Source organism: Mandrillus leucophaeus, unplaced genomic scaffold (genome assembly GCF_000951045.1).
Source record: "Mandrillus leucophaeus isolate KB7577 unplaced genomic scaffold, Mleu.le_1.0 Scaffold1049, whole genome shotgun sequence".
NCBI lineage: Eukaryota > Metazoa > Chordata > Mammalia > Primates > Cercopithecidae > Mandrillus > Mandrillus leucophaeus.
Genome location: NW_012098643.1, coordinates 360,063 through 384,793, shown reverse-complemented (window position 1 = coordinate 384,793; position 24,731 = coordinate 360,063). Strand labels below are relative to the sequence as shown.

General features: G+C 41.8%; 1 protein-coding gene across 1 annotated transcript; it reads left to right on the top strand.

Moving 5' to 3' along the window:
- Positions 1-21,883: 21,883 nt before the first annotated feature.
- On the top strand, positions 21,884-24,001 carry KPRP (keratinocyte proline-rich protein). The gene has a single exon (XM_011980906.1). The coding sequence runs from the start codon at positions 21,884-21,886 to the stop codon at positions 23,618-23,620; it is 1,737 nt and encodes a 578-aa protein (XP_011836296.1). The 3' UTR covers positions 23,621-24,001.
- Positions 24,002-24,731: the final 730 nt, after the last annotated feature.

The following is a 24,731-nucleotide window of genomic DNA, read 5'->3' as shown; positions in this document are numbered from 1 at the left end:
GAACTATGATCACTATTTTGAAGACGATGAAACTGTACCCTAACTATAACTTGCTTAAGTTTGCACAACTTTCTCAAGAAGCAGGAATGTCAACTTAAGTCTCACTGTCTCACTGACCCCAAAACTATCCTTTTAAATTAATACTCTGAAATACCTCCCACTTGTTTTAGTCACCTCCCTATTTTCTTTTTTCTCTCTGTCTTTTTTTTTTTTTTTTTTTTTGAGACAGAGTCTTGCTCTGTCACCCGGGCTGGAGTGCAATGGCACGATCTCAGCTCACTGCAACCTCTGCCTCCTGGGTTCAAGCCATTCTCCTGCCTCTTTCTCCCCAGTAGCTGGGATTACAGGCACCCGCCACCACACCCAGCTAATTTTTGTATTTTTAGTAGAGACGGGGTTTCACCATGTTGGCCAGTCTGGTCTTGAACTCCTGACCTCATGATCCGCCTGCCTCGGCCTCCTAAAGTGCTAGGATTACAGGCATGAGCCACTGTGCCCTGATCCCTCTTTTCTTTCAACCTCCTGTGTCTCTAATGTCAGCTCAAGCTTCTCTTGACCAGAGGTATAATTAAGGTCAGTATCATCATCACTTTCATCAGTTGTCATTGGCTTTTAAGTAGCTCTTTCTTTAAAATCCCCTGCCCTTAAAATTAGAGCTTTTTATTTAAAAATTCAAGGATTTTTCTTAAAAATCAGTCTCTCTGAACTGCTGTAGTTCTTTGAATCAACATCACACATCACATGGACAATTTGCCATTGTGACCTTACTTCTACGTATAGAAATTGTGATTTCTCCATCTTTAAAAAATTCATTGTTCATCTGTCTCTTAAACTCTTTGAAATAGTGATCTCTGCTTGTCTCTCCTGTTTCTTTCCAAAATTATTTTGAGGCAGTTTTAGCCCTCACTGTGAAACTACTGTTTCCAATGTCGCTATGGATTCTGTCTCCCTAGCATTTGATAATGTGAGATAATGTCTTTTATTGAAATTTCTTTTCCCATTGTTTTTCAAAATGCCATTATTTTCTCTTTATTTTTCCAGCTATGTGCCTCAACTTTCTTAGACTCCTTAATTTTTACATCTCCTTTGCCTACCCACTAACAGTTGGAATACCCTTAAGGTTCTGTGCCTGGTTTTATCTCTCATTTTGTCTTTTTTTTTTTTTTCTCTCTCTCAGCATGCATACTCTTTTTTGGTAACCTTCTCCACTTGCATGTCTTTGGTGGTTACTTAATTACCAAAGAGGCAATCCAGTTTGTCTTAGGTGACACTCTCCTCTATCTGCCTATTATTTTGAGCCCTGGCAAAACCCTATCACAGGATCGCTCTGTTCTGTTCTCTGAAAAAAAAAAAAAAAAAAAGCACCTTAACTACAATAGGAGCTCCTTCAGTTAGTGCTAACTCCTTATTCACAGCAATTTAACGATGCGTTTACTAACTAGTAGGTGTGAATCAATGTCAACTTAAATCCACTTATGTCTTATTTTATTTTCCTTCTCTAAAAGTATCTACCTATGGACATGCTCAATAATGCAATTATTCTAATTCTCAAGCACTTTCAGCCCCTACCTTCAACTCCCAAATAAAAAGTCTGTTAGAACTTCCGAGTTCAACATAATATCTGTCTCTATTCTAACTCATTCACATTTCAAGCCCACTCCCTTCTCTGATGGCAATACCAGCCCTGCATGTGCCCACTGCCCTCTAGGGGCCATCAGGCTCCCCAAAGCCTTTACTTCCATGCTCACGTGGATTCCTCTAGGTCCACCTTCTGCCAACCTGGTCTCATTTCCACAGAGTTATGCTCTGAAATAACTTATTTCTCAGGAATTAGTATTCTGTGTTAGTGAAATAACACTATACCTTCCTGGGAATCTATCTTCATACAAGGGATTCTAAAAGCCAAGAGGCTGCACCATTATGACCTGAGTATCTGCCTCAGTGCTTTCTAAACATCTGCCTTCGTCTTTCCTGATGTTTAATCTTTTTCCTATGTTTATTGTGCCAGATACTGTAAAAGCACATGGAATATGGAGGCTAACAAAACATGCCATACTTTCACACTGTTCGTAGATTGGACAGACAAGTACAAAGACTGTAAAACCACCTTGGGGAAATGCTGTATGAGACCTGAACAAGAGTTCAAAATCACATGGTACAAAAACTTACAAATCATTGTTTATACATTTGTACTCTGGGACCATAACGTCCTCAGAGCAATCTACATCATCTGTGTCATTGATATCTGGCAAAATTATGGTCCCAAGATAGACTATACATATTTATTGGAATAATGAATGAGTGACTGTATGAAGATGGAATGGCTGGCTTGCAGCAGATCTATGGAGCATGTATGGAGTAGTCTCTAGCTTGTGGGATTCCTCTTGGCTCCTGTCCAGGGAAATCCTGGAGCCCTGGGGCTGGGAGTGTGAGAAGAGTTCATCCTCTCTAAGGCAATGAAAGTGATTGTTTTGCACACACAGGATGTGCCTCACTCCCAGGGAGACATCAGTCCAGGATAAAAGGCCTCCAGTGCCAGGCTCCTTAGTCCTTAGCCTTGTTAGTGACAGCCCTTGCTCCTCCACTAACCAGGTCAGTGGTTTTCAAAGAAGGCTCTGTATGGTGATTCATGGGTGCCAGACGGGACTGCATGGAGAGAGGGTAGAAAAAGGCAGGGAGAGAGGAAGAAGTCACGTGGGTTTGGAGGGACACGTGTGAGAATTCTTCAACCTGCAGTTGACCTAGGTCTGGGCTTGTTTTTATGTATCCTTGTTAGTGACAACCTCCCTCCACTTCTCTTAGTTTGCTAAATATGTGTCAGAAGCAGACCATGGAGCTGTGAATGTCTAACTTAGGGAAGGAGAGTAACAAGAAGAAATGCATCATGAGCAGTGGGGTAGAGGAAGAGGAGAAGGAACAAAGCAAGAGTAGTCACAGGAATTGAGAGGCTCAAGTTTACACCTCCAATCTCTTTCCTTATAATCCCCTTCCAATAAATGTTCTTAGAGACACCCATCTGACTTGCAGAAGAATGATTATATCATTAAAGGATTGTTTACAAACATATGGCCAACCGTGTTTCCAAGTTAGGAAGACTTCTATGGGGTTGATTTTGGAGCTCATGTGGAAAGATGGTTAGCATTTTTCACTGGGAAAAAAAAAGAGAAAGAAACACAAGACAAAAAGCTTTTCTTGCACTCAATTTCATTTCATATCAGTTTCCAAATTCAATTTATGGATCATCTTCACAAAATAACTTGTTTGGGAGTGAGGATTCAATGAAATTCATTGTTTATGACATATATATCTGCCTGACATTTGTGCTAATGGCTTATGAAATTTCTCCTTAGGTTTCCTGACTTCCTCTCTAGAGGAAGAGGCTGAAATTTCACTAAACCAAATGACACTCAGACCACTGCCTAAGAATATTTTTATATAAATGAGTAATTATTTTTACTTACACAGGTCATTTTAAGTGTTTTATGATGTCATTGAGAATGATTTTTCGTTGGTGATAAAAATGAATTAGAAATCTATATATTATCTCAATAAAATTCTCACTGTGTGACCTTGAAGTAAGTTATTAACTTCTCTGCGCTTTAGTATAGACTTTGTAAAAAGAGAATTAAAATAGTTGCTTTAACCATAGGGCTGTTGTGAGGATGAAATGAGTTTAGGATAGCTGGGTGGTTTTCTTTCAACATCAAATGCATGTTTGTTTTCTGCACTAATTCTGCCTTCTTCAACACCAACTGAGTGTCCAACAAGTCAAATCATTTCTGACGCTAACTCCCAGAGCTAGCATAGACATCCCAGGTTAAGCAGTTAGTCTCACAAGAGTGTCCCCACTTCGGATGCCAGCTGCAGATGGGTTTCCAAATGACTACAAACTCAGAGGTTCCCATGACCCCCTCCTCAGGCTCAATAATTTGCTAGACTGACTCATAGAACTCAGAAAAGTGCTTTATCTATGATTACTTGTTTATTATAAAACAAATGAACCTCAGTAACAGTCAAATGGAAGAGACGCATAAGGCAATGTATGTATGGATATGAGGCACAGAGCTTCTAAGTCCTCTCTGGCCACACCATCCTTCCAGAAAATGAGTATGTTCTAGGTTGGCAGCCAGAAGCTTATGGAACCTGTCCTTCAGGGGTGTTCATGGAGGTTCCATATGTAGGCATGATTGAGTAAATCACCAGCTATTGGTGAGGTTGAAAGTTCCTACTCTCTAGTCATGTGTTTGGCCTTTCTGGTGACCAGCCCTCAATCTTGAAGCTATCTAGGGGGTCCTTCACAAGCTGTCCCATTAGCATAAACTCAGGTGTGGCCTAAAGAGGCTTGTTATGAGAAACAAAAAGGGTTTCACTGCCAAGGGTTTTAGGAGCTGTGCGTCAGGAACTAGGGACAAAGGCCAAACACACAATTTTTATAATACCACAGCCATCATTGTAACACAAAGCCCTCAGGAATCCATTTATTTCATGCAGTGAAGCTCTTTTGCCATCACCATCATGGTTAAACTTACCTTCATCACTAACAAGAACATCATCACCATGATCATGGCCACTCCCATCAGTGACCTTGATCCTTTGAGCAAAACTCCCTTAACTGGTCCAGCCCTATTATTCACTTCCTTTGTAAATATCTGAAATTCTTTCAGTAAGTTCCATGTTTTTGACTCTCAATTGAATACTGCTTTATGTCCTAATAGTTTTCTGTTTTCTTAATTCTCAGGGGTGGTTTTCTCATATTTGTCCTTTCTAAGTCCTTATAAAGTTGTCTTCTAACTCTTAATTATGTATCACTTAAGCCCATTCATTGGTAGAAAGATTAAATCATGACGTTTGCTCTAATTCTCTGAAATCAGATGCTCTGAGGTCACAATTAATGTCCAAACAGCCAAATGGAGTGGGCTCACTGGAACATTTGACAATGGGGATCATCTGCTTCATAAAGTTCTGTCTTTAATAAGAATGCACCACTTTTTCTTAATATTTGCCTTCTCTTTGGCTAACGCTGACCATTCCATGCAGTGTTCACACTCTTTCCTCACCTGCCATCCAACTATGAAAGCCTGGGGTCTCGGGACCTCTTTGGTCCTAATGACTGTGGTGCCCTCCTCCTTGCTCCTGGCATCAGCCAGGAGGGATTTCATGCTCCAGGCAGAGTTACGTGCCCTCCACACTCCAGTGGCTCTCAGGGCTTATCTAACAGAAATTATCTGTGTATTTCTCTGTCTTCCACACTGGCCTGTGAATCCTTCAGGAAAGGAATAATTATCCTTGTATATTGAATACTTAGTAGATTGCCTCTGCCAAGGTGGAACAAATTAACTATCTGCCAAATTAAGTCATTTTGTCTCCAGTTTCAGATGTATCAATAAGGCAAGAATATGGATTTTCACATATCGGAGTATTCTCTACCCTTGTACCCCCCCTTAAAGCAAAGTCCAGTGAACCCTCCTGTGACCAAATGGCAGCATTTGTTATTTCCCCCTCTACACCCCCACAGCTTCTCATAGCACTGACTCCACCATGACCCTATAATGCCTTAGGCTGTCTCCTACCCCCGACTTCACTGCCCCTTGGATTTTCTTCCCTCATTGGTGACCTGAGCTTCACTGCCTTTCTTGACCTGCTTGTACATCCTCATGTTCCATCTGAATGGTATCCCTGTAGGACTGTTAATGGAATATTAACAGTTAATGGGGTATTATGGATGCATTGACAGATAATCACATCCAAGGGTCATGTCTCATTTAACCTAGTGTGTTCCATTCTTCAGGGCACTTCTGAAGCCCAAAGAATGTTATCCTAAGACACATCCTCTGCCCATGTGTCTATAAAGCAGCCAATCATTTGTTCTTTTATTCAGTCAGTCAATCTTTAACTCATTTATTCTTCAAGGCTGCCCTCTCTGTTTATGGTATTCCTAGGGACATGAAGATGAATAAAGTCTAGTATAGATTCTGCCTTCAACATGTTATCCATGTGGAAGAGCAGAAAGGCATACAAATGGACGTGACATTGTCCTGGTGTAAAAGTTTTTAGGAGCCCATCGCTCGGTCATGGTGCCCTCTTACAGCACATAATAGAATGTTTCATAGTGCGTTGTTTACGTTTATGTCCTCAAGGCAACTTGGCTTATATTTATGACAAGAGCATCTTACAAAACCAAAGCCCAAGACAGATAATACATATTTACAGAATTAATGGATGAGTGAATGCATGAAGGTGGAATGACTGGCTCGCAGCAGGCCTGTGAAGCAGATACCTGGGTCATCTTTGGTTCCTGAGATTCTTCTTGGCCTTTGTCTGGGGAGATCCTGGAGCCTCAGGGCTAGGAGTGTGACGAGAGTCATCCTGCTCCCAGGTTGTGAAAGTGACTGTTCTGCACACGCTGGCTGTGCCTCACTCCCAGGGAGACACCAGGCCCAGGACAGAAGGGCTCCAGTGCAGGGCTTCTCAGTCCTCAGCCTTGTCAACTATTACTGACAGCTCCTGCATCCTCCACTGAGCCATGTGAGTGCCTGGCAAAGACAGCTCCAGGGGTAATAGGTCTGTATGAAAAGAGGAACAGAAGAAGGCAGGCAAAGAGGAAGGCATCACTGGGGGCCAGGGAGGAGGGGAAGGATGCTGAAACCTACAGGCATTGTGGTTTTTAGTAGTACTGTCTTCCAATTTATTTACCTGAAAATGAATGTTCTTGGAAATGTCATCCTCCCACCAGAAATCCCTGAGATTAGGAGTCAGAAAATGACTAAACTACCTTGTTTCCCTTGGGGACAAGAAGGCTTATGTAGGGCTGACTTTGAAGGGTATGGAGGGAGAAGGCCAGAATACCTCAGCAGAGGCAAAGTGGACTGAAGTCAGGGAGAGTATTTATTAGACTTACTTTCCTCCAAATCAGTTTCCAAATTCCTTTGTAGAAGTTAGTTCACGAACCAGCTTTTTGTAGGTGGTAGGTTTCTATGAAATCCAGGAGAAAACAAAATAGTCCTTGATATTGTGCACTGATTTCTTTTTTATTTTAATTTCAGGTTGACTGAACCTTTCCCAACATGTCTTGCCATTAAAAACAGCAGCAGTGCCAGCCCCTTTTCCAGTGCCCTCCAAATGCTTCACTTCTAAGTGAGGCAGCCCAGTGCCCTGCCCCATGTGTCCCTCCAGTCTTTTTCTGCTGCAGCGTCAGCTCTGGGGGCTGCTGTGGCCCCAGCTCTGGGGGCTGCTACAGCTCTGATTGGTGGCTGCCGACTGAGCCACCACAGGCCGTCTGTTCCACTGACACCAGACCTAGAACCCTGACTGCTGTGAGTGTGAGCCCACTAAGGGATCTGGCTGCTGCCACAGCTCTAGGGGCTGCTGCTGACCTAGGCCTTTTCTGCAGAGGAGCAGTGATGGGAGGACCCAACTAAACATGGACCTCCCTTTCTGAGATTTCCTCCCCTCACATTCTTTCTTCCCTTGTGGTGTTAGAGATGCTAAGACAAGCTTTTCTCAGAGGACTCAACCTTGTGTTCTGTACACACTCCCTGAGCTCCTAACCCCATGCCCATGCAAAACCCCTCTGTGGAACATCAGATCCTAAGTCACATAAAATTTCTTCTTCCAGTACCACCTGCTCCTTGTTCTTGATCCTCACACACACATACTGCCTCCCCAGTAACCCTGCTCCTCCAAGCTGATTAGTGTTTTCCAGGAAAGATGGCCCAACTCAGTCTCCAGACATCCCAGAAAACACACTGCTTTGTCCAGACAACCTCAGAGTGACCTCATTATGTAATCTGGAAATAGTACTTGCTTCCCTTCTGCCAGTCCCAGGGTTAGGGAATAGAAATGCCACATTTGTCAAGGGGAAGACACTCCTATGCTTATGTTGACATTTTAATTTAGAGAAAATTGTAGTATTTATTCCGTTTTATTTTTATAGCATTCTTTGATAAATAAACAAGAAAAACAAAACCAACAGAATTGAAAGATGAAGACAGAGATGTGGAGTGCCCACTGGGACCTTAGCCCGAAGCTCCAGTCTGTTTCCCTTTCCATCACACCTCATGTCACATGATCAGCCTATGTGATTTCATACTCCAAATAATTCTGGCTCATTGTAAGCTGTTTCAGAAATGAGTATTTTTCCACTAGGTGGCATCATGATGTAACAAAAATGGCTATAATTAAGCAATAATAATAATATAATGGCAATAATGATAATTACCTTTATTGAGGGCTTATTCATGGCTTGACTCTTCACATATCTTTTCTTTAGCCTTTACAACCACCTATGAGGCAGCTATTGTTTGCATTGTATGTATGATGAAACTAAAAAGGCTCAGAGAGAGCACGTGACTTGGTGTGACACACAGTTGGCTGGAGGGAAGCAACAGGATAAGTGCAGATGTGTCTGATTTGGAGACCTTGCTGTTTCTTTGGGCGACTCAGCCTCCTAACTGCGGTTTTTGCTTCTTGAGATTCAAACAAGAGAGTATTATGTCTGATGGTGCCTAGTGCTAGTATAGGGTCAATGATTCATTTCCTGTGTTGAAACAAATAGTCTCCATCCCTGTCTCTCTGCTTCTGCTCAACTTCCCAACACCATCCCTCACAGGGCAGCCGGAGACTGGTCCTATCACACCTCCACCTAAAACAGTTGCTATCAGTCTAAGGACATAGACCTGGTTCTTAAAACCAGGCACCAACTGGCCCCTTCTCCTGCTGTCACCACACTGGCTGCTTTCAGTTCTGTGAAGATGCCATGATCCCTCCTGCCCCACACACACTTCTCTTGCACATGGAGTTCCCTTTCTAGCATGCTCTTCCCATTCCTTTGCTCCTACTTTTCCTTCAGATCCCAGCCCCATAGCCGCTCATTCAGGAAAGCTCTCCCTGGCCCAGTTAGCTCTCCCCTGCTCTGTGCACCCAGCACTAGGGAGCTTTTGCTGCTCTGTGGACTTCTCCTGCCAAACAGTAATCAAGGTTAGCATTGGCTATTTGTCTCTGTGACCCTTGGGTTTGTCCTGCTGACCAAAAGCTCATTCAGCACTGGAATTGTATTTAATAGTTTGCATATCTTACCACTGTGTCCACAGGGCATAGCATGGTGCTTCTTACATAGTAAATGCTTAATAAATATTTGCTGAGTGAATACTTGCATGAATGAATGAATGATTGAATCAGTATCCTTAGTATTATCACCATCATCCTTTCATCATTACTAGTATTGAAATATCTTTCTTAACTCTTCATATCCCATGGACACATATATACTAAAAAATTTTGTAGTCTACCTAAAATTCAAATTTATCTGAATCTTGTGTTTTTATTTGCTAAATCTGGAAATCCTACCCCACACATTGGCCGTTTTATGCTGTGGGCTACCCAACTTCATAACTAGAGATTCACAGACCATCCTCTCACTCACTGCTTGACATGCGTGGCTGTTTCTCCAGAGCAGATGGTAAAATCTTTGGAAGGTAGTACCTTGTCTGTGTATCTTTGTGCTTTCCTTATTAGACTGTAAGGTCCCTGTGGGAAGATGCTGTGAATACATGCCCAGGGAGTGCTTGTGGAATAAATGATGGTGACTATTCTTAATCCAATGTGAGGAACCTGGTAGGTGATCTGTAAATATTTGTTGAGTGAACTAGACTGAATAAGCTCCACTTCATAAACTAAGATCTTTTCTGTTCCAAGTAGAGTGTGTGAGATAATGACTATTAACAGGGAAGACCTTTAAAATGTAGTAATCACCAAAGGAAATATACTGTTTTCCCGGATTATGGGTTGACATCTTGTGAACACGTCAATGTAGGTGATTAGTATCCCCAGCACACTTGGGAAAGATGCCTAACTGAGGTTCAAACAGAGACTGATCCCATCTTTTAGAGGGAATTATGTATGGCAGAGGGGTTGGATCTTAAGGAGTTTGTGATTCTATGGTTCATAAATGTAATTTAAGTTTCACCAAGATTCATAGATATATTCCCACAGACATGTGTGTATATATATGTGTGGATATATATACGTACTTATGCATACAACATATATGTATATGCACATATGTATACACATATATATAATCTTTATTGAGATAATTCACATATCCATTTATTTAAAGTATATAACCCAATGTTTTTAGTGTATTCGCAGAGCTGTGTTATCATCACTACAATCTAATTTTAGAATGTTTTCCTCACCCCAAGAAATTCTGCAGCCAAAGTAGTCACACCCCACTACCCCAAGTCCTATTTTCCATCTCTACAAATTTGCCTACTCTGGATATTTTATATAAATGGGATCATACAGTATGTGGCCTTTTGTGACTTACTTCTTTCACTGAGCATGACATTTTCAAGGTTCAGCCACATTGGAGTGTGTATCAGAATTTTATTATTCTTCATGGCGAATTAATATTCCCTCATATAGGTTAGCCATGTTGTTTATCCATTCATCAGTTGATGGATGCATAGGTTGTTTTCACATTTTGGCTATTGTGAATAGTGCTGCTTTGAAACATTCATGTATAAGTTTTTAAGTGGATATATGTTTTCATTTTGCTTGCATGGAATTTTCATTTTTGCTAGGAGTGGGATTAATGGATCATGTGATACTCTATGTTTAACTATTTGAAGAATTGTCACATTGTTTTCCGCAGTGACTGCACCATGTCCATCCCCACAGCAGTATATTAATGGTTCCAGTTTCTCCACATCCTCCCCAACACTTGTTCCTGTCTATTTTTTCTGACTATAATAATGCTAGTGGGTATGAAGTGGTATGTCATTGTGGTTTTAATTTGTATTTCCATCATCACGACCGATGATGTTGAGCAACTTTTCATGTGTTTATTGGCTGTCTGTATATCTTTTTTGGAGAACTGTCTATTCATATCCATTGCCCATTTTTAAATTGTATTATGTGCTTATTATTGAATCTCAAGAGTTTTTACACATTCTGGATAAAAGGTCCTTTATAGATATATGAATTGCAAATATTTTCTCTTATTATGTGAGTCATCTTTTCACTTTTTAATGGTATCATTTGCAACTTGCAAGTTTTTAATTTTATTAAATTCAATTTTTCAATTTTTTTATTTATTACTTGTGTTTTTGGTATTGTAGCTAAAAAACCATTGCCTAACCCAATGGCATGAAGTTTTACTCCTATGTTTTCTTCTAAGAGATTTATAGTTTTAGCTTTTACATTTAGGTATATAATCTATTTTGAGTAACTTTCTGTGTATGATGTGAGGAATCATATATTTTTTAATCTTAATTTCGTCTGTATATTCTTACAGGCAATTCTGTATAATCTTATTGCACAAATTTCTCTTCTTATCTTTCTATATGCATGTCTAATGACAATAGTCCATTTTCACAGCTTTATGTCTATTTCTTTCATTGTTCTTCCTCAATCTATAGTTCTCTCTCTCTCTCTTCTTCTCTCTTTCTCTCTCTTTTTCTAACTCCGTCTTTGCCTCTCTAATTTGAACCTAATATTAGGACCAGAAGTAATTTTAGGATTTATTTAGTCCGACTGAGGCCCAGATAATTCAAGTGATTTTGCTGGAGGCCATGTAACTTCTAATGTATTCTTTATTGTAATAAAGTGTATTTATCATCAATTAATAAATTTTATAGTAATAAATTGACTTTAGAGCAATGATGCAATCTCGACTCACTGCAAACTACACCTCCCGGGTTCAAGAGATTCTCCTGCCTCAGCCTTCTGAGTAGCTGGGATTACAGGCATGTATCACCACACTCAGCTAATTTTGTATTTTTAGTAGAGACAGGGCTCCTCCATGTTGGTCAGGCTGGTCTCAAACTCCTGACCTCAGGAGATTCGCCTCAGCCTCCCAAAAGTGCTGTTATTACAGGCATGAAAGTCATCTTTTTTCTAGCCAACTTATGCCTGCTGAAGTCATCCTTGTTATCTATCAAATAACCAATTACTTTAATTGTCCTCTGGGGCTTATCACTAGTTTTATTATGTCATTCAACAAACATTTAATGAGCACTTTTAGAAAGCCAGCTTTCTTCTGGGCACAGTCTTTTGTCATCAAGAGGTTCATTATCTAGTGTAGAAACCTGACACATCAGCATGGAAATGCAATACCAGTAGGTCCTACAATATTGGCAGGACTTTGGCATACAGTGGGACTGGGGTGAGTGAGGAGAGAGTGTTCTTAGCAGCGGAAAGAATTTAGAGAAATGGAAGTGAATGAAGCACCAACCTACATAGGGAGCAATTTTGAGGAGTTGGATGTAGCTTAAGGCTTCCAAGTAATCAAAGACTACTTGGCAGCTTGTGTACCCTTGCCAATAACTAAGCCCCTTTTGCTGTTTTCTAGATCATTGGATATTGATAACCCAGCAATACTACTAGCATTCTGTGAGACTCAAGATGTGATTAAGCAAGGCTCTCCATTCACCAAATGTGATGATGGTCTGAGAGTTTCCTATGGTTTCAAAAAGTGGGTGATTTAGCTTCATATTAGGCTTAAAATATTATTGTTTAAGTAAAATGAGTATTGTAAGATAGTGAGCTGTATAGAAACTTAAATTATCTGTACAAGCAGGAGTACAACTTGTCTACTCTCATTTTTGTCCTGTTAATGAAATATACATATATTTCTGTTAATTGAACTCAGACAACATCAAATTTGCAAAATGTGAAGAAGGGTTGAGGTAGATATATAGTTCTACTTCCCTTTCTTCTCTACATTCTCTAGTTAAACATTCCCAGCTCCAGTCTCTCCTCTCTCCCTATGCATCTATTTGGTTTTCGCTATCACTATCCTTAGCGTGCTTTCTCTTCAATCTTTTAATGCCCCTGTTAAAGGTGGCTGCAGACAGCACTGGCAAACTCTTCCTCTCTGCTTAGTATTAATTTTATTCTTCTTTATTTTATGTATTTGTTTTTTGTTTTATTTTACTTTTTTTTTGGTTTTGAGACAGGGTCTAATTTTATCACCCAGGCTGAAATGCTGTGGTTGATCACTGAAGGCTTGAGCTCCTGGGCTCAAGCGATTCTTCCACTTCAGCCTCTCAAGTAATCAGGACTACAGCCGTGTGTCACTGCACATGGCTAATGTTTTTATTTTTTGTAGAGAAGGGGTCTCCCAATGTTGCCCAGACTGGTCTTGAAGTCCTACGCTCAAGCAATCCTGCAACCCTGGCCTCCCAAAATGCTGGGATTACAGGCATAAGTCACCATGGCTAGTCAACTTTGTTCTTCCTGATACAGCTCTTGGGTGTCCTTGTCTCTTAATCTACTTAACAGTCATATGATGAAAACCTGTGATACTATTTTTCACCTTTACCCTACTTGACACATAGGTACTAGGCAGTTTAGATATGTGTCTGATCTACCACAGCTGGGCTTAGGGAGGAACGTTCAACAGCACTCAGGTAAAACCCTGATTTCTTCAATGCTTCAAGGTAGAAGTCACAAGGCACTAAGCATTCATATTGAAATATTGGAAGATACCTCAGATGACAAATACCACCTTCATGTTAGGGATGAGTCCCAAGACATACGTTTATTACAGTGATGGGAGGGAGACTAAAATGGAAAGATTGTGAAATGATACAAGGGAAAAGATTCTTCTTGAATCTGTTGAAAACACCTATCTTGGGAGCAGAGGGCAAGTATGGATGTCCTAGCTCTCAGGATCAAGATATCATTAAATTCTTTCAAATGAAAATCCAGGGTCTCAAAGGTTCATAACTCATGAAAATAATCTCATAGTTTAATAAAACATTGAATGCGTCTCTGTATCTCTAACTCAAGATAACTCCATATCACTATATGTCTACTTTCAGAGGCCTCTCTCACCAGATCATTTGGCTATAAATCCTGCTTCTGCTGTTTCCAAGCTTGTTATCTACAACAAATTACTTCATCTTTGAACCTTTGTTCTCTCATTTTTTAATAAACAATGATAGTGATAGGTACCCTGCAGGGTTATTTGAAAGATTAAGAGTTAACATAATTCAGTTCCCTAGCTAAATGACAGTAATAGAGCAAGTCCTCAATGAATTATCTCCAGATTTAAGTGTGCTTTCCAAGTTGCCTCCATCTTCTTGTCAATTAACGTATCCTGCTATTCCTGTGCCTCACAATCTCTTTCATGTGATCTGCCCATTCCTAATTTGCTCCACTTACACATCTGTATTTATTTAAATTTGAAACTTTGTCTTTTGCCCTATATGCCATTATTTCTAACTACATTTTAATAATTTATGAATATCTTTATATTCAGCTCTCTTCTGATAGTTCATGCCAATTTTATAAATCACTACATACTTATCATTTATTCCTAGATTTATATTATTATATTTCTAGCCACATGTATTTCAACCTATATTACTATTTCTAAATAGCTTCATTTATCTAAATAACCACAATATCTTTCACTAAAATTAATGACCTCTCTCTGGAGATAGTCTCTGCCTTTAGTACATCCTTTTATCTACAGTTATATGTATAGCATATATTGTATAGAGCAATATATTATCCGTATATATCATCACTGAGCTCTTTGCTATCATTGTGGTTTTTAGTATGATCTTTACATATTATCATTTATTTGTTTGTTATATTTCAATAGATAATAAAATGAATCAATCCATAAAATGCAATATAAGATATACATATGCTAGGCTTATATGCATATAAGCATGTGTAAGGGTATGTGTATATTTGTAAAAATGAAAATGAAATATTTAATCAACAAGATAAACTGAACACTAAGCATTGGCACAACACCTCTTTCTGGGATACAAATATTTACATACCAAAACTTATTTTCACTGAGGAATTCACAGTTGGTGTAGAAGACAGGAATGTAAATAATCACAAAACACATGATCACTTCAATGATGGGTGTGTCTGAATTGCTGCCAGAGCTCAGAGTTGAGTCATGGCTTAGGGGACAGGGAACACTGCAAAGGAAGTGTCACTGTAGTTGTCTTGGATGATGAGCAATAGTTCCACATGTGGGTAGGAGATGAAAGGGCATTTCAGGCAGAGGAAGTAGCATTTGCAAAGATCTGACTTAGGGAAATATCAAGGAATGTATAGAGAATGGAAGCCACTATGCATGCTTCCTTTGATGCTCTCTGGGGTGGTAGGTGGGTCGGGAGGTAGTAATGATGAGAGGACGTAAAGCCAAAAGGGTAGACCTGAGGCAGCTTATGAAAGGATTTGTATGTCTTGCTTAGGAGTTTGAACATTTTCCAATAGACAATGGGAAGCAAAAGGAATAACATAATCAGCTTTGTTTTTAATTTTATTTAATTTTTAGGATAATCACTCTTGTGGCTATTTGTAAGTTAAACGGAAGAAAAGACTGGACTCAGAAAAAAACAGTTAAGAGATCATCACACCATGTAGGAAATCATGAAGACCTTAGATGCAGCAGGGGCAGAGGCGGGAACAGTAGGGGTGTATTTGAGAGCAAGTACAAAGCAGAATGAATAGTGTGGTGACTGTATGTTAAGTTAAGGTGGAACAACCATCCAGGGTGAATGAAAAATGGTGTGAATGGATCATTGTCAGAAACTGGACTTTGGAAAAAGAAAATGTATAGGAGGAGATGAAAATTTATTTTTGTCCACATTGAGTTGGTTGAGCCAAAAAGCAAAACATCTATAAATATACATAGACTCACAGAGATTAAAAGGGCACACTGAAGACTAGCTAAATAAATTATTTAGTTTGAATAAATCGCCAAATTAGAATGCCTTTGAAAGAGTTCTAAACTTCACTGGAGAAAAAGAGAATACGCCATATTTAACCCTGCCTTTAGACAATCTCATTACTTGTTCCAGTTCTTTAAGCAATGGCAACTTTTTGATTCTAGAGCCTTACACACAAGAGAAGGAAGAATTTCAGGAGTCAAATCATTTGCTTCTAGCTTAACAATCAGTTTCTAAAATATTGTTGACAACTCTAACAGCTAACCTCATTGTCATCTCTAAGACTTAACTTTCAGGCTCTTTCCACCCCCATCCCTACCCTTCATTTCTCTTCATAAGAAGCAAAAAGCGAAAAGTAACAAGGGTTGCAGAACTCTGATCTCTAGATGAGACAATGCATTCTCTAGTGATTAAGGATACATGAATCAAGGCCAGTTTTATACCCCTCATTCCACTCACCTATCTGTCTATCTGTCTATCCATCAACAGGCTTATATGTCAGGATACAGAGATACAAAGATGAATAGGATAGAGATTATCCCTTCAAAAAGTGCACATTCTATCAAGGGGTGAGTGGGAGAGACGTAGCCATTAGGATTCAATAATTTGTATTTTCTTGAGGCCAGCTGATCTACACTCTCAGTTTTCGTTGTTCATGGCTTTCCTGACTACCTTCTTAGTGAACATAGTCCCAGGGCTATTCAAGTTCATAGCACCTTGGCCAAAGTGTGTGACCAGAGAAATCACTATGGAAGTGGAAAGAGTCCTGATCTGGGACTTGGGCTACCTGAAATCTAGTCCCTTCAAGGCAATCATTAGCTTCAGGTCCCTAGACAGGTTCCTCTCTCTGGGATTTATAGTCTTCATTTGTAAAATGACAAGGTGGGACCAGATAATTCCTGGGGGTTTTTGTTGGCATGACATTCTGAAAATCTATGATCCTATTCAAGTTTTAAATGGTATCTGGAGACCCCTCTGGAATGAATGATGGGATCCAGAACTAGGAATCTGAGATCATGTTGAGTTGGGCAGACATCCCCCTGGGACAGATTCCATGCACATAATTGGCATATGTACTATGAGTTACAAAGCACCTTCATACCCATTATCTGGTTTTATCTTTGTGGGAACCTGGTAAAGTCAGTATTATCACTTTTATCCTCATATGAGGAAAATAAAGTCCAGACAGCTAAGTGGCTAATTAAGTTTTTTTTTAAACTGTGAGGTGTCAGATTTATTTATTATTTTCTTTAATTTTTTATTTCTGTGAGTTTTTGGGAAACGGTTACATGAGTGAGTTCTTTAGTGATGATTTGTGAGATTTTGGTGCACCCATCACCCAAGCAGTATACATTGAACCCAAGTTGTAGTCTTTTATCCCTCACCCCCTTCCCATCCTTTTCCCCAGTCCCCAAAGTCCATTGTATCATTCTTACGCCTTTGCATCATCATACCTTAGCTCCCACTTATGGGTGAGAACATACGATGTTCGGTTTTACATTCCTGAGTTACTTCACCTAGAATAATAGTCTCCAATTCCCTCCAGGTTGCTGCGAATGCCATTAATTCATTCTTTTTTACGGCAGAGTAGTATTCCATCATATACATATATTACAGTGCCTTTATCCACTAGTTGATGGATGGGCATTTGAGTTGGTTCCATATTTTTTTCAGTTGCAAATTGACATGCTATAAACACACATGAGCAAGTATCTTTTTCGTATAATGACTTCTTTTTCTCTGAGTAGATACCCAATAATGAGACTGCTGGATCAAATGGTAGTTCTGCTTTTAATTCTTTAAGGAATCTCCACACTGTTTCCCATAGTGGCCGTACTAGTTTACATTCCCACCAGGAGTGTAGAAGTGTTCCCTTTTAACCACATCCATGCCAACATCTATTATTTTTTGATTTTTTGATTATGGTCATTCTTGGAGGAGTAAGGTGGTATCACCTTGTGGTTTTGATTTGCATTTCCCTGGTCATTAGTGATGTTGAACATTTTTTCATGTTTGCCAGCCATTTGTATATCTTCTTTTGAGAATTTTCTATTCATGTCCTCAGCCAAGTTTTTGATGGGATTGTTTGTTTTTTTCTTGCTAATTTGTTTGAGTTCCTTGTGGATTCTGGATATTAGTCCTTTGTTGGATATATAAATTGTGAAGATTTTCTCCCACTCTGTGGGTTGTCTGTTTACTCTGTTGAAGTGGCTAATTAAGTTTTAAGTACTTTAGATTAGTTTTCTCATTTAATTAACATAATAACCCTACAGCCATAAGCCACATGTACAGCTGGGTCGTGGGTGCCTGCTCCCTCCCCATCCTGAGCTGAGCAAGTGGGTGGCTGCACAGCAGGTGCTCAGCCATTGCTGCAGAGCAGGGTTTGAAGGCAGCACCAGGCAGGTAGTGCTGTGGAGTAGCCCTTGAAGGCAGCACAGTGCAGGGCAGAAGTAACAAATGAGCATTCTGTGAGACACATAGAGTCAAGATGGATAGCTTTTTATGTTTTGTCTTCAAAATATTGTCATTAATCATTAGCATTTAAAATACGGAGATTTTATTTAAGATTCCAGAAATTCAGCTTTCCTTCTAAAATCGAAAAATCTAGTATAGTTGAACCTACCTTCTATCATCCTGACTAGCAGCTGCCCACCTTTAATAGGGCATTGCGAAAGTTTGGGTGTTTATCCCTTCCAAACCTCATGTTGATATTTGATCCTCAGTGTGAAGATTTTGTCCCACTCTGTAGGAGAAAATATTTTCTAATTCCTTCTCTTCTCGTGCTGTTATCTCCCCTCTTCTTCCTCTTTCTCCTCCTTTCCATTTTAGAAGTAGATAATCAATCTGAGGCTCATGGAGACTAAGTAGCTTTCATGCCATTAGTAAGTTACTAGAGCTCAGATTCAACCCAAAACATGTCTAAATCTAAAGTCTATGCTCACAAGCTTGGTCAGAATCTTTTAAGATTCTGTTGAAAGGGGTTGAAGGGTGATATAAACAAGTGAAATAATCCAGGTAGAAGGATTATTTCACTTTTAATTTCAGCAAAGGAAAATAAAAGCACAAGTGAAATAACATAAGGAAATGTACACTTTGAATTACATTGTAGATATAGAAAAGAATAATGGAGAATTATAGAATGGCAAAATATTTACCTGTCTTAGTCCAAATGTGTCACTATAAAGGAGTATGTGAGGTCGGATAATTTAGAAAAAAAAATAAGGTTTATTGGGCTCACATTTCTGTAGGCTGAACAAGAAGCATGGCATCAGTATCTGCTTCTGGTGAGGGACTCAGGCTACCTCCACTCATGGTAGAAAGTGAAGGGGAGCAGGCTGTGCGGACATCACATGAAGAGAGAGGAAGCAGGAGAGGGGCGAGAGAGGTGCCAGGCTCTTTTTAACAACTAGCTCTTGCAGGAACAAATAGAGCGAGACCTTAACCCCCACCCCTACCAGAGAGGGCATTAATCTAGTCATGAGGGATCCTCCCCCATAACCCAAACATCTCCTGTTAGGTTCCACCTCCAACACTAGGGGTCAAATTTCAGCATAAGGTTTGGAAGGGATAAACACCCAAACTATAGCAATGCCCTATCTAAGGTGGGCAGCTGCTAATCAGGATGATGGAAGGTAGGTTCAACTGTGCTAGATCTCTTCATTTTAGAAGAAAATCTGAATTTCTGGAATCTTAAATAAAATCTCCCTATTTTTAAATACTAATGATTAATGACAGTATTATGAGGGAAAACATAAAGAGCTGTCCATTTTGACTCTATGTGAGTCACAGAGTGCCAGATTATTATTTCTGCCCTGCACTGTACTGCCTTTAAGGGTTACTCCACAGTATACTACCTGCCTGGTGCTGCCTTCAAATACTGCTCTGCAGCATGGCTGAGCACCTGCTGTGCAGCCATCCACTTGCTCAGCTCAGGATGGGGAGGGAGCAGGCACCCAAGACTCAGCAGTGCCTGTAGCTTATGGCCAGCATTTACCCTGAGTGTATTTGGGATATTTTAAACATCATTCTTGGATAGGTTTTTAAAAATATAATAATTGCCTTAATCCTCACAACAATCAGAAACAAGATTTAATTATCTCTGTTTTGCAGAAGAGTAATTTGATACTCAGGTTGGTTATAAAGGTTGCATAGCTATAACTACATGGCCTGGGATGTTAGACTCACCTCTGACCCCATGGGCTCATCCTTCTATAGAGTTGCCTCTATCTTTGAAGTAACTTAAATTACTTCAAGTTAGAAAACATTTCCTCTTTTTTATCACTCTGGTAAGAATCTGAAGCAAAGTGGAAGTTGGCAGATACAATAATCTTTTAGGAGAGAAGATACCTTTGCCACTCCTCATCTCCCGACCATCAGGTCTTCTAGAGATGGAGAAGAAACTGTTAGGGCAATGAAGGAGGAAGAAAACAAGAATCTGCTCTTCATAGTCCTGAGGCTTCAACACTAAGACAAGACACTCCCATACTCTGTAGGTGATGGCAAGGGCAGGTACACAGGGAGGGAACCGGCTGCTGGAATGTCAGCCTGGGTGATACGCCAGGCAGATGCCAACCAGCTGTCTCATGGCCCAAGCCAGACCCAGAACCCTTTATATAAAGACAGCCCTCTTCCCAGATGCCTCAGCCTGAGCGACTGCTTGCCTGTGAGGAGGGTGAGTCTAGGAACTGGGTCCTGGGATTGGGGTGGGTGTGATGTTCGGGGGAGCCCAGGTTCACAGTAATGAGGCACAAAGAAGGGAGAAGCTAGGAGCCGGGGAGGGCAAGGAGTGCATCAACCTCAGGAGAAAAGTCTGGTGAGCTTTTAGGAGACAGAAGCATAGCTATAGAGTTTATGAGATGAGCTGGGGCTGTGATGCCAGTGTATTTGCCTTTGATAACCCTGACCTTATCCTCAGGTACCATTTTCCCTCATGATCTTTCTGGAAAAGCCACATTAGCAATTTGCACCTTATGGGCAAAGTTGTTTGTGGAAGGGTTACCTTCCCCAGGGAAATAGAAATGTAGATATTCTCTATAAATTGAAAAAGGAAGGTTTAAACCCTCATCAGGAGCATTTGGGGAGCTTATTGAAAGGCGTTTTGTTGGATGAGCCTGTTGTCAAATGATCTTGTTTTGCTGGTCAGTGGGCTGCCTGCAAATCCACATAAACATGTGGATCTGGGACAAGCAGTGGAGTGAGGCTGCCCTGTGCTCTCCCCGGCTAAGCGTGGTGTCAGGGTGTATGCCTGCAGCCCTCAAGTCATGTCTGCAATGCCCCAGCTGCGTAGATCATTAAGTATGGCAGAATGTCCGTCTTCTGATTAAGAACCTTGGACTTTCTGGCTTACTCCATCTTGGGTAACTCCACCTTGCCTCTAAGAGGAGCTGGGGAAAAACATTTCTGAGGCCTGCAGGCTGTCACACTTCAGGTGATTAACAACAGCAACATGACTGGGCAAGTTGTCATGGTGGTCAGTCTTTCCAAGGCTGGTGTGTTTTGCATGGGAAAACTTTGCACATGTTATGTTTAAATGACTTTATTTCAAAACATTGTGTCATGTTTAAATGAATTTATCTAAAAACATTGAATATAAAGAAACAAACATTTAATGTTGGGTTTGAGCTGCCTACTTTCCTGTGAATGCTTTGACATTATGTGAATGCAGATGGTGTCGAGTGCTGATTCTCATATGTACATTTTTACATGTTTGCACATGTATGTATACTGCCAGTGCACATGTATGAGTAAATCCTAGCTCCTGTGGGAGTGGAGTTTCCACTTTGGGCTACAGCCTTAGGAGCACGTTTTATCTCTACTTCCTGTAGGGCTGCTCAGACCACATTGGATGTGAGAAAGTGTGGAGACAAAAAGAGAATCCTTTTGTCATCAGTGCCCTCTTGTTCTGGGCATTGGTAGATCCACTCCCAGGGAGATCCTGGACACCTGCAACCCTAGATGTGCACAATCAAGCCCTTTGACAGACTCAGGGCAGGTTTAACAGATTAATCCTGGGTCCAACTAAGTCAGGACACTTGGGTGAAGGTTGAGGGTGGAGGAGGAAAAGTTAGGGAAAATGAAGGGTGTCTTCCTCTAGGTCCCAGCCCTCCCTCTCCAACTCTCATCCTCTTGACCCTGGTCTCTCTGCCCTCAGGTCACGCTCGACTGGCTGCATCAGAACCATGTGTGACCAGCAGCAGATCCAGTGCTGCCTGCCGCTCCAACAGTGCTGCGTCAAGGGTCCCTCCTTCTACTCTTCTCACTCCCCCTTTGCCCAGAGCCAAGTAGTGGTTCAAGCCCCTTGTGAGATGCAAATTGTGGAGTGCCCTGCACCATGCCCAGTTCAAGTTTGCCAGGTGACAGACCAGACTCCATGCCAGTCTCAGACCACACAGGTGAAGTGCCAGTCTAAGACCAAGCAGGTGAAAGGCCAGGCTCCATGTCAGTCTAAGACCACCCAGGTGAAGGGCCAGGCTGCATCCCAATCTCAAACTCTCTCTGCTCAAAGCCAGGCTCCATGCCAATCTGAGGTGTCCTACGTGCAGTGCGAAGCCTCACAGCCTGTTCAGACTTGCTTCGTAGAGTGTGCTCCAGTTTGTTATACAGAAACTTGTTATGTAGAATGCCCAGTCCAGAACTATGCACTCTGTCCAGCTCCTCAGTCTGTCCAGATGTATGGAGGGCGTCCTGCAGTGTGCCAGACTCAGGGAAGGTTCTCCACCCAGTGCCAGTATCAAGGCTCCTACAGCAGTTGTGGCCCCCAGTTTCAGTCAAGGACTGCCTACAACAACTACACCCCCCAGTTCCAGTCGAGGCCTTCCTACAGCAGCTGTGTCCCTCAGTATCGGTCCCGGGCTTCATTTAGCCCCTGTGTGCCTCAATGCCAGACCCAGGGCTCCTATGGGAGCTTCACTGAACAGCACCGCTCTCGGAGCACCAGCCGATGCCTTCCTCCTCCTCGGCGGCTGCTTTTTCCCCGCAGCTGTTCCCCACCAAGACGTTTTGAGCCCTGCTCCAGCAGCTACCTGCCATTAAGACCCTCTGAAGGTTTTCCTAACTACTGCACCCCACCCCGCCGTTCTGAACCCATCTATAATAGTCGTTGTCCTCGACAACCCATTTCAAGCTGCTCTCAGAGACGTGGCCCCAAGTGCCGAATCGAGATTTCCTCCCCGTGCTGCCCCAGGCAGGTTCCCCCACAGAGGTGTCCTGTTGAGATTCCTCCCATCAGACGCCGCTCCCGGAGCTGTGGCCCGCAGCCCTCCTGGGGCACCTCCTGCCCCGAGCTGAGGCCACACGTAGAGCCACGTCCGCTCCCAAGCTTCTGTCCACCACGGCGTCTTGACCAGCGTCCAGAGTCACCACTGCAGCGATGTCCACCTCCTGCTCCACGTCCACGTCTGCTCCCAGAACCATGCATAAGTCCAGAACCACGCCCGCGTCCTCTACCACGACAACGTTCAGAACCTTGTTTGTATCCGGAACCACTTCCAGCACCACGTCCAACACCGCGGCCAGTTCCCCGTCCTCGCCCAGCGCAGTGTGAGATTCCAGAGCCACGACCACACCTGCAGCCCTGTGAGCACCCAGAGCCTCGTCCACGGCCAGAGCCAATTCCCCTGCCAGCGCCCTGCCCAAGCCCAGAGCCCTGCAGGCAGCCTTGGCGCAGCCCCAGCCCATGCTGGGGCCCAAATCCAGTTCCATACCCAGGAGACCTAGGCTGTCATGAGTCTAGTCCACACCGCCTAGACACCGAAGCTCCCTACTGTGGCCCATCCAGTTATAACCAGGGGCAAGAGAGTGGTGCTGGCTGTGGGCCTGGTGATGTGTTTCCAGAGAGGAGGGGTCAGGATGGCCATGGAGACCAAGGCAATGCCTATGCTGGAGTGAAAGGGGAAGCAAAGAGTGCTTATTTTTAAAGGAAAGGTGACTGACACAACCCTGTCTCCTGCCTCTGAAAATGTTGTTCCTCCTGTTCCACAATTTCCAGTGCACTCTTGTTTGAATCTCTCCAGAGATATTCAGAGACTCCCTGTTACAAAGGTGATGTTCAAACTCCTTTGTCTATCATCCAAAGATTCACACCTGGGTTTCAGATGCCTCTCCAGCCTCACATGTCACTCCTCACCTGTACACATCCTCAGCTCTAGCCAGACCAGTCTGGCCATTGGGCACAGCTTGGGTGTTTCCTGGGCCATACCTTAGATGTCCCTGCCTCCAAGCCTCTACTCACTCTTCCCCCGTCTTCCTAGATCACTTCTCTCCTCCTCCCCATCTTCTGAAATCCAACCCATCTTTCACTGCATCCTGTGCACTACTTGGTAACTGCCTGGTGACATCTCTTGAATTGTTATTTCACTTTGCAGGCATATCTTCCTTATCTGCCCAACTAGGTTCTAAACTCCCAACTGAGTGGAGTCAGAGAATCTCTAAATCTCAGTGTCTATCCTGGGGCTGGCTGCTGCTTAGCAAGGCTTGTGGGTTGGCAACTTGAACCATGTTCTGTCCTGATGCTCAACTGCAGGAACTGAGGTGAGAGGAGGCCACGTGACAATAAAGATCATCATGTACTCACTGCCTGAGTCCTGAGTCATTCCTGCTTTTATTCCTTGACTTGCTGAGATGAGGTTTTTATTGTTGCTATTTTAAATTGTGATAATAAAACACATGTAACATAAAATTTGCCATCTTCACCATATTTAAGCATTCAGTTCAATGGCATTAAGTAAATTCACATTGTTTTGCTACCAGCACCACCATCTGTCCACAGAACTCATCTTGCTGAATTAAATCTTCATCCATTAAATAATAACTCCTCATTCCTTGCTCCTTCTAGCCCCTAGCAACCACCATTTCTGTCTCTATCAATTTGATGATTCTAGGTAGCTCATATAAGTAGAAAAATGCAGTATTTGTCCTTTTATGACTGGCTTACTCCATTTAGCATAATGTTCTCAAGGTTTATCCAAGTTGTAGCATGTGCCATAATCTCCTTCCTCTTCAAGACTGACTAATATTCCATTGCAGGTA

What these genes read in the sequence shown, in the direction of transcription:
- KPRP (XM_011980906.1), top strand. Translation starts at nt 21,884, where the DNA reads ATGTGTGACCAGCAGCAGATCCAGTGCTGCCTGCCGCTCCAACAGTGC.